Source organism: Saccopteryx leptura, chromosome 2, assembly GCF_036850995.1.
Source record: "Saccopteryx leptura isolate mSacLep1 chromosome 2, mSacLep1_pri_phased_curated, whole genome shotgun sequence".
In the NCBI taxonomy this organism is placed as follows: domain Eukaryota; kingdom Metazoa; phylum Chordata; class Mammalia; order Chiroptera; family Emballonuridae; genus Saccopteryx; species Saccopteryx leptura.
In genome coordinates, this window is record NC_089504.1 from 192,967,749 (window position 1) to 192,982,067 (window position 14,319).

Genomic DNA, 14,319 nt, shown 5'->3' on the forward strand with positions numbered 1-14,319 from the left:
TGGTCATATTTCTATACTTAATATATAGCTCACGTCCAAGTCCCAATGACCACTGTTTCTAGCTGGTAATGACTCAAGTAGACTAGAAAAGCCATCTGCAGCATGTGTGGAGATGAAGCTTCTGTTCTCCTCAGCCTGGAAAGATGAGACCAGGATGCTTCTCGAGCTCTGCAACTGTGGTGTGGTGAAGAGAACTTTGGGATACACTATGCTGAGTGGCAAAGGTAAATTCGTAACAGAAGTTGGCAAAAAAGGAGAACGAGAGCTCTAAATTAGGAGTAGGTCTCAGCTTAAAATATGAATGGGGCATTGAGGCAGGAGGAATAAAGAAAACACTATATATTAAACAAAGCAGCAGAAAATAGTACTATCAACACCCAGAACAGAAATCTTTGAGGGAAGAATAAAAAACCCGAATATTCAGGCAAGATATAGTTATGTGGCCCTTGTGTAAATGAGATAAGTTTACCTGCTACTTGAAAGAAATACCCTAGGCTCGTCCATATTGACGTAGATTGGATAGAGAGCCATGGGCACCTTTAGCCTTCAGTGGCAAGTCCCAGCAGGCTGGGCAAGGTTAAGTCACAGGTGGCTGGAGCAGGGCTGGAAGAGACTGAACCCTCCCTTAAAGGAGCAAGGAGGCAGCTTACCTTCCAGTGTCCCTTTTTCCTCACAGCAAAGGCATGTCCTGGTGGGAGCCGAGAAGCCTGGCAGGCTTTAGCTCAATGACCTTCCTTCCCACTATTGAAGCAGCACCCAGATGGAGTCTTATGAGGCCCCTTCAGGGCATTGGAGCCTTTAAGGGCATATGCCAAGAGTTGATATTTCACCTGATCTCTTTTGGGCTTTTTCTGCCTCTTGGTCATTATAGACTTTAGAAGCCATGCTCAGAAGATCTCACTGAGAAGTTTGAGGATCCCCATCCACCTATATAAACCTTTTTTGTATATCTGGAGCTATCTGGAAAAAAACAAAACAGTATTATTAGTTCAATCAAATAAAAGAGAGTAGAAGTTTGCAGGAGAAAAAGATTTGGTGTTTCCTGTTCATCATTCAAAAGAATTTTTTTAAAGATAAGGTAGATTTCCAGGATATGACTCTCTTTCATATTTTTTAAAATTGGCCTTAAATATCTGCTAGGTACACTTTAATAATACCTTGACTTAAAGATTGTGAGAAATGCCCGTAATTTGAAAGGTTTGATAAAATACAGTAAATGCTTTTGCTACATATGCAGGAGCATTGTCAGTTTTAATCACATCAGGAAGTCCAATAACAGAACATGCTTAGCAGCCTTTCCTATTCTGGCCAAGGGTACTATAAATCCAGAATAAGTATCCATTATAACATGGGCAAAGGACTGTTTGCCAAATGAAGGTGTATGAATAACATCCATTTGCCAAAGTTGTCCTGGTAGGAGTTCTCAAAGGTTAACTCCAAATGAGGGGACAGACTGTAGTATAGGACACCTTGGACTGGATTTAACAATCTGCCATGCTGCTTCCTGAGAAAGTTGAAACTGTTTACACAGGGCTGTAGCATTCTGGTGATGAGTAGTATGAGAAAGAATTGCTTGATCTGTCATGGTTTCTCCAATAATTTTCTTTTGGGTAGTTTGATCAACAAGGGCATTCCCTTATGCTAAAGCTCCAGGGAGCACAGAGTGAGCTTGATTATATCCTATAAAACATGGAGCTCTATGTTAACATCAAGTCTTTGAAGAAAGGGAAATTTCTGAAATAGCTCCTCACCAGCAGTTGTCTCTAAGACAGCAGTCTCTATAGTGGAAACAATCATAAGTAAATATTTGCTGTCTGTATACAGATTAAAGAAGGAATATAGCAAATGCTGAAAAGGCATGATAATGGCATGTAATTCTACTCTTTGAACTGATTTTAAGGTGACTGTTTCAGTGTAAACTTGTCCATTAATTATTAAGCCTGCTATTCCTGAGCTGGACCCATTAATAAAGTCTGTAGGTGCTTCAGGAATGAGCTCATTAACAACTGTTTTAGGAAATACAAATGTAGTGATTAATGAAAATTGAACTATTTTATCAGCTGAGTAGTGAGAATCAATTTGGCCTGTAAAATTTGCAAAATCAATTTGCCATTTAGTGAATGTTTCCCAGAGCCATTGTTGTTGATCCTTTAATAAAGGAACAACAATAATTTGAGGCTCAAAACTTATAAACTATAAGAGTTGTCTATGCCCCTTGATAATCAAGGAGGTAACAAGATAAAAATATGAAGATAAAACTTTCTTAGGAGTAACAGCTAAATGAATCCATTCAATAGAACCTGAAGCTTGCCACAATAGTCCCGTTGGAGTGTAACTCAAGGGACAAATCAGTAAGGCAATTGATTCTTCAGTATTTATGCATTTTAGTTGTGCTTGTTGCAAGGCTTTTTCTACAAGCTTTCAAGCTTGTTGTCCTGCAGCTGTAAGTAGCCAAGGCTTGGTTCAGCCAAGCCTCTAAGAATATCAAAAAGTGGCTTCAGTTCTCCAGTAAGTTAATTTCAAGGAAAGTCTAAGCTAATTAATGTCTCCTAACATTTTCTGGAAATCATTTAAAGTTCACAAATGATCTGTCCTGATTTTTATTTTCTGTGGATGAATTTGTTGTCCCTCAATAATTTGTCTTAAATAAGAAAAGGTAAAGATTGCTGTACCTTTTTAGGAGCTATATAAAGTCCTGATTCTTTCAAAGAATATTCTAGTTGTTACAAAATGGTCAATACAGTGTCTTTATCTAGATGAGCAATAAGAATATCATCCATATAATGAATTATGTACATCTTAGGGTGCTGCCTTCATACTGGAGAGATAGCTTGAGCAACATATTTTTGGCACAAGGTAGGACTGATAGTCATACCTTGAGGCAAAACTCTCCACTGGTATCATTCCATTGGAGCCTGGAAATTAAGTGAAGGAACACTGAATGCAAAAGGCTTGCAATTATGAGGGCTTAAAGGAATAGTAAAAAAGCAATCCTTCTAGTCAATAATTACAAGGTGAAAATTTCATGGAATGGCAGTAGGAGAAGGAAGACCTAGCTGGAGAGGACCCATAATTTTCATAGTCTTATTTATTGCTCTCAAATCTTGTAATAGTCTCCAGTTTCCTGAATTCATTTTAATGACAAATATAGGCATATTCCATGAACTATTAGATGTTTCAATATGCCCAAGCTGTAGCTACTCTTGTACCAATTGAGCAGCTGCCATAAGTTTCTCCTGAGAAAGGGGCCATTGGTCTACCCAAACAGGATTATCTGATTTCCAAGTAATTGGGTCTACACAATGCATTATTGGGGTAGTAGGAGCTAACAAGGACCCTATGCTAAATTTTGATATTCTAATCCACGCCTTCTGGTATTGGGTGCTACTTCTATGGGGGTGAGAATTCCCTGCTGTTCTTTCTCTAGTCCCTTAGTGGGCAAAAATTTCTGATTAAGCACTTGAGTATTGACTAAATTATTAGGACTGACAAGCAATGCCCCTATATTTTTGAAAACATCTCTATTCCACAAATTAACTGGCAATCCTGGGAGCACATAAGGCTGAAAAATTCCAGAATGACCTTCTTTTTCTTCCCATTGTAGAAAACTAGAACTTTGTTGAGAGGATTTACTCTGCCCTATACCTTGTAATTCTGTGGCTGCTGCATCAGTGGGCTAGGAAGGAGGCCAATGTAGCTTAGCAATAACAGATACATCAGCCCCAGTATCTAAAAGTCCTTTAAATTTATGCCCTTGTATCATTAGTTCCATTTCAGTGTGTTCCTGACCTATTTTTTTAATCCAATAGGCAGCATCAGTGGAGCCTAATCTTTGATTCTCCCAGGGTCCCTTTAGCAGAGTTTGGCCTTGTCTTAAAAAAGGTAAAAGGATTAATTGAGTAATTTTTATGTCGGGGGGAGAGTGACTATATTCCTCAGAGTGTGAGCCATTACTTTAATTTCCCCTGTATAATCTCAGTCTATTACTCCAGAAAGAACAAAAAATTCTCTCATAAACTACTACTCCCTAACAAGAGTCCTACTGTGTTACTGGGAAGTGGCCCAAAAATTCCAGTGGGCATAGCTTGAGGTCCCATCTCTGAAGTTAATATGAATTGGGAGGTGGGTCTGAGGTCCAGTCCTGCACTGCCTGTTGTTGCCCAGATTAGTTGGGCAATGTGTGGCCTGCTGGAATCAGAGTTTGCTGAGGAAACACTGAGATTGCCCCTATTGTTTGATGGGGCTGGGGAGGTCCCCATTGTCTGTTTCCCTGCCCTCCGGTAGTATATTTAGTCCTACACTTATTCACCCAATGTTTCCCTTTCCTACAAAATGGGCAGAGGTCCAGAGCCTTAAGGGCTGGCTGTCCTTCAGGGAGAGACCAAGACCAATATCCAGGGGGAACAGGGCAGTTTCTAGCAAAATGCCCCAAATCCCCACATTGGAAACAATATCCATGGGCAGAAGTACTTCCCTGATCTTCCTTCTTTCATTAGTTCCGCCCTTTATCAAAGTATCTTCCTGGAAATCTTGCCTTAACATTTGTGCCAAAAGCAAGACCTTGCATATATGAAGGCCCAACATTGGCGTGTAGTCTGATATAGTTCTCTATATCTCCCTTCTTGTGGTGAGGCTGAAGTGCAGCCTGACAAGCAGAATTAGCATTTTCATAGGCTAATTATTTTATTAAAATCTTTCCCACATTTTCTACTGCTTGAATTAGTCATGAGACAAATTCTTGTAATGACTTATTAGGGCCTTGCTTAATTTTGCTCAATTCCATTGTTTTGCCTACCTGAGTATAACCTTACATATAAACAAGACAATTTTTTCACAAAAACCACAAGTATAACATATAACTTTGATTAATACTAATACTTGAATTGTTATTTGGCTCCTAACTCTGAACACACCTCACAATGCACTATCCAAATCAATAAGTCTTAAGGATCTACATTCTAGTCTATTTAAATTTAAATGAATGCTCCTTACAAGTTCTAAAAACATTTCATTTTTTCTAAATAGTAGAGCCAGCATCTCCAATTTTTGCATGCAAAAAAAAGAACTTAATTAAGGCCTTCAAAACAGAAACATTTAGACAACATTAAAGAAATACTAAACAGGAACAAGAATTAGATGAACCAGACAAACCTGGGATTGCAGAGCACAACCAGATTAGAAAGATGGTTGCCTGATTTTAGTCAGGGCATTTTCTGACAGAGGTACTGAAGGATGGGACTAAACAAAATCTCCCTGAGAAAATTTGCTCTTGGTAGCTTCTGGGATATTTTCCATAGTCAGATCCAACACAGGTCAATTGCCTGCCTCAATTTCCAGGCAAAGGATAAGAAAAACAAAATGATAGTTCAGAAGATTGTAGTTAAATCATTAAAGAGAATCAGACCATAACAGGAAAAGCTGTAACTTTCCTAATACCTGAGTCTCCTATTCATTCTGAAATTCTAAAGTCACTATAAACGGTGGCTCAGGTTGACTATGCTGAGATTTCTCCCCTACCTCAATGGCCCCTTCATGAAAGTCCAATTTCCACAGCAAATAATCACCCCCAGAGAGACAAGCATGAGCAATCACTTTTTAGTCATTTGGGGGAAGAGCCTTTGCACTAATAGTATCTGATAAACCAAGTGAAAAAGGGGCAATAGGCCCATACTGAACACAAGCATGTTTAAGCTCTTTCAGAGTTCTAAAAGGTAAAGGTTAATGTTCCCTCACTAGTCTCCTCATATTGTCCTGTCTTTCTACAACAGGAAAATGGGTAAAGACATTTATTGTTTCCCCTATATTTTGTGCCTAGTCTATAGATTGCTGGAGAGGGGATTTCCCAGATTTTGAGCTATAGATTCCTCAATCAGCCCAATAAGGGAACGGAGGAGCAGAGGGTTGAACGTAGGAAGGATATGAGGGCAGTGGAGGCCCCGCAGCTAAGGCAGCCATAGCCGCAGATTTTTTATCCACCATGTCATCCTCAGACTCCAAGTTATCCCGTATTCACATCCCTCTGTTTCCAGCTCATCCTGATACTCTTCAGACAACAATTTGTACTTATACGGAAACATTTCTACAGAAAAGTCCCTTATTTTTTACCCTAACTGTTTCATAATATTTTACTCCTGATTATACTTTCCCCCAAAACTTTCTTTACTCACTGTGCGCACTTCACTTGGGGAGTTCCGTCACCTGCCTTCAGTTTAGTTTCCTTGAACTCAAGTCTTCTGTTTGAGCACCACTTGCCACGGACCAGCACAGCTCCTAATAATGGTGCAGAATTAAGGAAACAGACTTATTAAGAAAAAGGACGGGACCGGGAGAACTCTTCAAATGCTGATGGCAATATCCGAGTGCCCCATAGTCTCAGTTTGCTTTGTTATATAGCCATATGCAAATCAAGGAAGTCCTGGATACAAAGTTACACATCTGAGGCTAAAATGGGAACTCTTCCAAGGTATAAACAGTAATCCCCCTACCATGCAGAAGTGAAATCAACCAACAACTGAACAAACAAAGACTAAGAGGAAGGGCATTTAAATTGCTTCCAGTAACTTAAGGAAGCAAGTGAAGTGTGTGCAAATACTCAGCATCATAGCCAATATGGAGATGGAGGGGGAGAACTTAGCTTTTTGCTAAGCCTCGAATCTACAATGGCTTTTTGCCATTTACAGTCCACAACAATTAAAGTTACAAGAACTTTTCTTTTGTGGAGTCTTTAGGGTTTTCTACATAAAAGGTTATATCATCTGCAAAGAGAGATAATTTTATTTCTTGCTTTCTGATTTAGATGCTTTCAAAATTTCTTTTTCTTTCCTAATTGCTCTGGCTGGAACTTCTAGTGTTATGTTGAATAGAAATAGTGAAAGCAGGCATCCTAGATTTTTTTCTGATCTTAAATGAAATACTTTCCATTTTTCACTATTGAATAATATGTTTTCTATAGATTTTTCATATATGGCTTCATTATGTTGAGGTAGTTTTTACTCCTTTTTTTGTTGAGTGTTTTTGTCATGAAGGGCATTGAATTTTGTCTAATACATTTTCTGCATCAATTGAAATATTTATGTGGTTTTTTCTTTCATTATGTTGATCTGGTGTATTACATTGATTGATTCTTACATGTTGAATAATCCTTGCATTCCAGGAATAAATCCCACTTGCTCATGGCATATAATCCTTTTAATATGCTGCTGAATTGTACTTGCTAGTATTTTGTTAAGTTGGTTTTTTTTTTTTAAATCAATGATTATAAGAGAAATTGGTTTGCATTTTTCTTGTATCTTTTTGTCTGGTTTTGGTATTAGAGTAATACTGGCTAAGAAGAATTCCTTCCTTTTCAATTTTTTGGAAAAATTTAAGAATCGATGGTATTAGTTCTTTAAGTGTTTGGTACCAGTGAAGCCATCAAGTACAGGGCTTTTCTTTGTTGAGAGATTTTTGATTACTGATTCAATCTCTTGACTAGTTATAGGTCTATTCCAATTTTCTATTTCTTTGTTATTAGATTTGGTAGGTTTTGTATTTTTAGAAATTTGTCATTTCATTTGTTGTCCAATTCTTGGTATACGATTGTTTTATAGTAATCTCATATGTAATCTCTTTTATTTCTGTAGAATCAGTGGTCATGTTCCCATTTTCATTTCTGACTTTAGTAATTTGAGTCTTTCTATTTTTTCTTAGTTTATCTACCTTAAGGTTTATCAACTTTGTTGATTTTTTTGAAGAAGTAATGTTTGGTTTCATTGATCCCCCCCCATTCTCTATTTCATTTATCTTTGCACTAAACACTCTTATTTTTTCCTTTCTGCCAGTATTGGGTTTAGTTTGTTCATTTGTTCTTTTCTTAGTTCCTTAGGTTATAAAGTTAGGTTGTTGCTTTGAGATGTTTTGTTTTTTAATATAAGCATTTATAGCTATAAATTTCCCCATTAAAATGCTTTTACTTTTTTCCATAAATTTTGATATATTGTATTTTTATTTTCATTCATCTGTAAGATTTTTCTAATTTCTCTTGTAATTTTTGCTCTGATCTGTTTGTTGTTTAAGAGTGTGTTGTTTAAGTTCCACAATTTTGTAAATTTTCCAGATTTACTCTTGGTTACTGATTTCTAACTTTATCTTGTTGGGATCAGAAGATACTTCATATGATGTCTGTATTTTTATATCTAAAGACTTAATTTGTGGCCTAAAATATGATTTTTCCTAGAAAGTTTCTCATGTGCACTTGAGTAGAATTTGTAGATTGCTATTGTTGTATAGATTATTGAGTGTATGCTTGTGAGAGCTAAGTGGTTTATTCAATTTTGTCAGTTTTTGCTTCATATATACTGCTTACAAATATTAGGGGATCAGAGAACTTACAGATAGATACGTCAGTACTTTCAGCCTTTTGTATAGTGCATTTTCACCAATGAAATAAAAGTTGGTTTTGCATCTCATTTGCATAATGAAACAACGTTCTTTGACTTGTCACTTGCTTTTCTGATGTTCTCGTTTAATAAAAACAAAATCAAATGCATTTTTTTATCTCTTCATATTCATTTTGAAATATCCCCTAATTTTTGTGAGCAGTATAGTTTGGTCTGTCATTAGATGCATAAATGTTTATAACTGTTATATCTTTTTGTTGTGTTAAACCTTTTATGAATATATTATTTTCTCTTATAATCTTTTTTCATTAGTATAGCCACCCATGCTCTTTTTTGGTTACAATTTGCATAAAAAGTCTTTTATCCCTTCTTTTCACTTTCAACCTGTTTGTATCTGGATCACAAGTATGTCTCTTATAGACAATATATAATTGGGTCATGTGTTTTTACACATGCCAGTCTCTGTCTATTGAAGAGTTTAGCTCATTTAAATTTTGAGTTATTACTGATAAGGAAGGACTCCTGTCAGTGTGCTAATTCTTTACTGTGTGTCCTATAGCTTTCTCTTTGTCCCTCATTCTCTGCATTCAATCATCTTTTGTGTTTAGTTGGGTTTTTTTGCAGTTAAATGTTTAATTATCTCTCATTTTCTTCTGTATATACTCTGGTTTTTTTGTGTGTGTGGTTGTCATGGAGATTATATTTAATATACTAAAGTTTTAATACTCTAATTTAAATTTATACCAGTTTAAGCAATCGTTTTTTTAACCTGATTTGTTTGTCTATGTTTACTGGCAGTAACAAGTTTTCATATTTAAATTAACCAGTTGATAATTGAGTGATTTTATATTCTGAAAGTATGTTACCTGTAAAGCAAGTATTGCTCAGAAATGCATGGAAAAACAGTTAAAAAATACAGAAGCAGTTTATATTTGTGTAAATGAGAGAAAAGGAAAGAGAAAATTAATAAATGACAAAAAAGAAGTTGATGCCAAAAATAGAGACCATGAATTAGGGAAGCATTCTTATATAAATTTGTCATAATTTGATAGAATTTTAGATAATATCTTAATAATAGTATAATATCTTTAATCAAACATAACATACATTTAATTATATTAATTGAGATAACAGATTTGAAATGTTCATGATTATTGCATTTCAATTAGGCCTGGAAACTTTAACTGTGAAAGAATAATGGGAATAATGCATCTTAAATGGCTGTTAGAAAAAAAAGAATTCATTCAGTGTAAAGTACAATTTAAGCTATTTTTGTAATATTGACATGTTGAATGGGAGGGTGTTGTAGTATTCATATCTGCTAGAAGCAATATGGTGTTGGGTTAAAGACTCAGACTGGGGCTGAGTTCCAACTCCAACTCCTCCGTGTGTAACTTTGGGTGAGTTACTTAAATTCTTTTGCCTCAGAGTCTTTATCTGTCATGTGGCTATGATGTTAAACATAGTGTCTACCCTATGTAGTCATGTGAAGATCAAATGAGTTGATCTATACAAAGTGCTCAGAACACTGGCTAGCACATATTAAGCACTTGACAAATAAGAGCTACTGTTTATTCCTTGAGAGAGCCTAGGACAGGCAAATCTTTTGTTATCCTATTTGATTGATTCAAGTCTGAAATCTCATCAGCCCTGGCTTACAAATATGATGGCACTGCCACCAAGCTCAGCAGTTTTCTTTGTCAGCTAAATCTCCTCCATTATTCTCTCACTTGCTCTTTTGGTACCTCACAAGGGAAATTACCTCTGAAGGACTCGAGGCAGCCCCTTATGGATGTTATAAACTGAAGCCTTACACCTGCCCTACAAATGGGAGGCCCTGAAAATGGAGGCCTGTGGGGCCACTTTGTCCACCATTTGTTTTAGTAAAGAATGGGTTTTCAAAGGTTGAAAACAATCAAATGGAGAACATGTTGTGACATAAGACAATTATACAAAATTCAAATATCAGTGTCCATAAATAAAGTTTTATTGGAACATAAATCATGTAAGTTTATTTAGGTATTGTCTTTGGCTGTTTTTATTTAAGAATGGGATAGCTGAGTGGTTGTAACTGAGACCAAATGGCCTGCCAAGCCTAAAACATTTACTATCTGGTCTTTTATCCCCAAAGTTTGCCTGCTCCTGTACTACATACCATTCAATGCTTTACAGTCTCTTGTAATTTCGTGATAGAAAATACTCAGCCATAATTTTGTGTTTAGATTTTAATATCCCAGTCTTTATTTGCAGTGTAAGTATTTTTATTCTTAAATTTATCATGTATAGAGCTATTAATCATTAATTCAGGGCTTTTCTGGGCACTCATTTCTTAATCATGAAGAACAACTTTAAGATATTCAAATGCTTTAGCCTGTAATTGTATCTTATATCATGTGTTCTATCATAAGGGAGGGAACGGTTTTCCTTTCATAGAATCTTAGAGTTGAAAAGGACTACAGGGTCATCTAGTTGAGCTAACTGACATTATAAATGAAGAAATGAAAACCCCAAGAAGTGACATAAATGACTCACTGTCACAGGGCCTGGTCAGCATAGAATCAGGACTGGTATATATTTCTTGGTCTGATTCTATCTCTGTTTCTGTCTATCAATTCTGAAGCCACTAAATCAACTGTTAAGGCCAATTTGTATGGTGACACTGAAGGCCTTGCAGACACACAGGCCCACTCTCAAGGGGTTTTGTCTTTAGAATATTCAAACTTAGGGTTTGCTTGTCCCTATCTCTTTTCTAGAGAAGTCTTTGAGAGGTTTTGGGAAAGAACTATAGAATAAAAGGGAAAGAAATGTTGCTGTCATTGGGCTTATTTCATTATGCCTTTGAACTCTGGCACAGGGCAGTATCCACAGTCAGAAGAAATGGAGATAGAATAGAGCTCATGGAATAGACAGTGAGTGCCCAGAAAAGAAAAAAAAATGAGATTCAGTTACTTATTAGTTATTGGCCCAAATTTTTCACCCTTTTAATCCTTCAGTTATTTTCCCCATAGTCCTGGGTCCCCCTTTACCTGTCAGGTGTTTAATGAGGTCCTGCCTGAACTCTGTGATGAAAAATTGAACTTGAAAGAACTGGATGGGTTATTTTCAAATGTTATAAAGGGAGTATAATATGAAACAAGGTATTCACAATCTGAAAATCACCTCTATTTAACTATAGAAGAAATAAGACTAACTTGCTTATTGTTTTTACGATCTAAGGCAGTGGTCCCCAACCTCTTTTGGGCCATGGACCAGTTTAATGTCAGAAAATACATTTTCACGGACTGGCCTTTAGGGTGGGATGGATAAATGTATCACGTGACTGAGACAAGCATCAAAAGTGAGTCTTAGACGGATGTAACAGAGGGAATCTGGTCATTTTTAAAAAATAAAACATCATTCAGACAAATATAAGTAAAACAGAAATAATGTAAGTTATTTATTCTTTCTCTGCGGACCCGTACCAAAGGGCCCACAGACCAGTACCGGTCCACGGCCCGGGGGTTGGGGACCACTGATCTAAGGTACAATTTTCTACAATCATAATTTGAATCACTTAAGAAATGTAAATATGCTATTACCACTGGGATGTTAGTTAATATTCTGACTTAAAATAAAAATCGCTCAGTTTGATGTTACTTGTGACGTTAGTTAATATTCTGACTTAAAATGAAAATCTCTCAGTTTGATGTTACCTGTTTGGTAAGCAAATATTGACCTTTCCTCTGACCTACTCCCATTCTTCTCTGCCTTGGTTTTAAGCCTAAACCTTTTGCTTATTTTGATTCTCTGGTTTCTTTTCATCACCTTCATTTCTTCTTTATTTTTATTTTATTTTTTTATTAGAAATTAAATGTAATAGGTGACATTGATCAGTGAGTACATAGGTTTTAGGTAAATGTTTCTATAGCATTTGAATTATTGATTGCATTGTCATCACTTTCATTTCTTTCCACTTTTTCACCCTTCAAATTTTGAAACTCAGTTTGGTTTTTTAATATATACACAATTCCTGCTTTCTGTAATTTATTTCCCAACAACTATAAATCTTTATTTTTAAGAATTTATTTATTGATTTTAGAGAGAGGAAATGAGGGTGGGGAAAGGAGCAGGAAGCATCAACTCATAGTAGTTGCTTTCCATATGTGCCTTGACCGGGCAAGCTGAGGGTTTTGAACCAGTAACCTCAGCATTCCAGGTCAACACTTTATCCACTGTACCACCACAGGTCATCCATTTTCAATGCTTTGCTCAGATTTAGAATTTTTAACTCATTCATTTGTTACCATTTATTCTGCTTCTCCACTATGTGAAACAATGTAATACTTGTCTTTCTGAGGGCCTTTAAAAATCTCAGTTCACATGATGTAAATGCTTTGTATACAAACTCAGCTTCATAGCCTCAAGTCACCTAGTGTTCTATTTGAGCTTTAAGGGCAACCTCTAGCACAGAGGTTGGGAACCTTTTTGGCTGAGAGAGCCATGAATACTACGTATTTTAAAATATAATTCCATGACAGCCATACAACGACCGTGTACATTACACATTATCCAATAAAAATTTAGTGTTGTCCCGGAGGACAGCTGTGATTGACTCCAGCCACCTGCAACCATGAACATGAGTGGTAGGAAATAAATGGATTGTGTAGTACATGAGAATGTTTTATATTTTAATGTTATTATTTTTTTTTATTAAAGATTTGTCTGTGAGCCAGATGCAGCCATCAAAAGAGCCACATCTGGCTTGTGAGCCATAGGTTCCCGACCCCTGCTCTAGCATATCAGGCTTGTAGTTCACATTTCTGCCCTTGAGTTAGAAGTTTGGGGATATTAGGTAAGAACCACCAAAGCTAGTGTAGAGACAGGTCTTCTGTAAAGGAGAGAGGAGAGTGTTTGGCCAATTTGCATGAGTCCTGCGTTTGAGACCTGGGTTTCTCACTAATTAACAAATTTCTCTGTCTCCTCTAGGTTATTTCTTCATGTGGGCAATAAGGAGGTTGAACTAGATAGTCTAAATTTATAAATGTGGGATTGGAACTGAGACAAGGGTATTGTGAAAGCAAAACAGATACTAGATGAAAGGTGATAGAGGGAGAAGGCCTCAGTTTGGAAAACTTGGGGTTTCATCACAGCAGAGAGATGCTTTAACAGAATGGATGACAATGTTAGAGTTGAAGAACCTCTCAATAACATGGTTTGATTCATTTCAGATGAAGAGACCCACCTGTTTGTGCCCCCCATCCCCCATTTCTTTTGTTGCAACTATTAGTAGCTAACTAAGAGCCTGTGGATTTCAGGGCCTCCACAAAAGAATTTCTTCTCAAGTTTGATGTTGATGGTAAATTTTCTTGTTAGTATTCTGTAAGAGAGAAGTTTTTATTTTGTGAAAACAGAGTTTTTCTTGACGTTTCTGCACATGGGTGAAACAGACCTTTGAGGAAGCTGATAAGAATGGTGATGGCTTATTGAATATTGAAGAGATACACCAATTGATGCATAAATTAAATGTCAACCTACCCCGAAGAAAAGTCAGACAAATGTTTCAGGTACGTTTTCACAATCAGGTTGGCCTTATGTAAAATCCATGTTAGTGGTTATTGGTATACTTAGACATTTCAAAAGGCTATTTTGTTTTGTTGGAAGTTAATATTACCTGCTATGTAATCATCAGATAAAAAAGTTCTAAACTTAATATGCATTTCTAATTTCACTTCCTGAAATGCTTATTTGTTTTTGTTGCTGTTTTCAGAAAGTGATATAAGCACTTAACCTGACAAATAATCGAGTGAATGTAATCAAGTCTCTTGAAGGGGCATCTCATCTGTCTACCTCATACACTGTTGTGAGGATCAGAATAAAACCATGAAAAAAAAATAACACTTGTTGAAATCTTCAAGAACCCTATTTTGTTTCAGATGAGTTTAAAATTCAGAATCCATAGGGC

General features: G+C 36.4%; 1 protein-coding gene across 2 annotated transcripts in view; it reads left to right on the forward strand.

The window, feature by feature from the left end:
• Positions 1-14,319, forward strand: part of PLCH1 (phospholipase C eta 1) — a 252,761-nt gene that overhangs the window by 131,001 nt on the left and 107,441 nt on the right. For both annotated transcript variants that reach the window (XM_066369876.1, XM_066369877.1), the window contains exon 5: positions 13,792-13,921. In XM_066369876.1, coding sequence (XP_066225973.1) covers positions 13,792-13,921 — 130 coding nt within the window. The remainder of the gene's footprint in view (positions 1-13,791; positions 13,922-14,319) is intronic.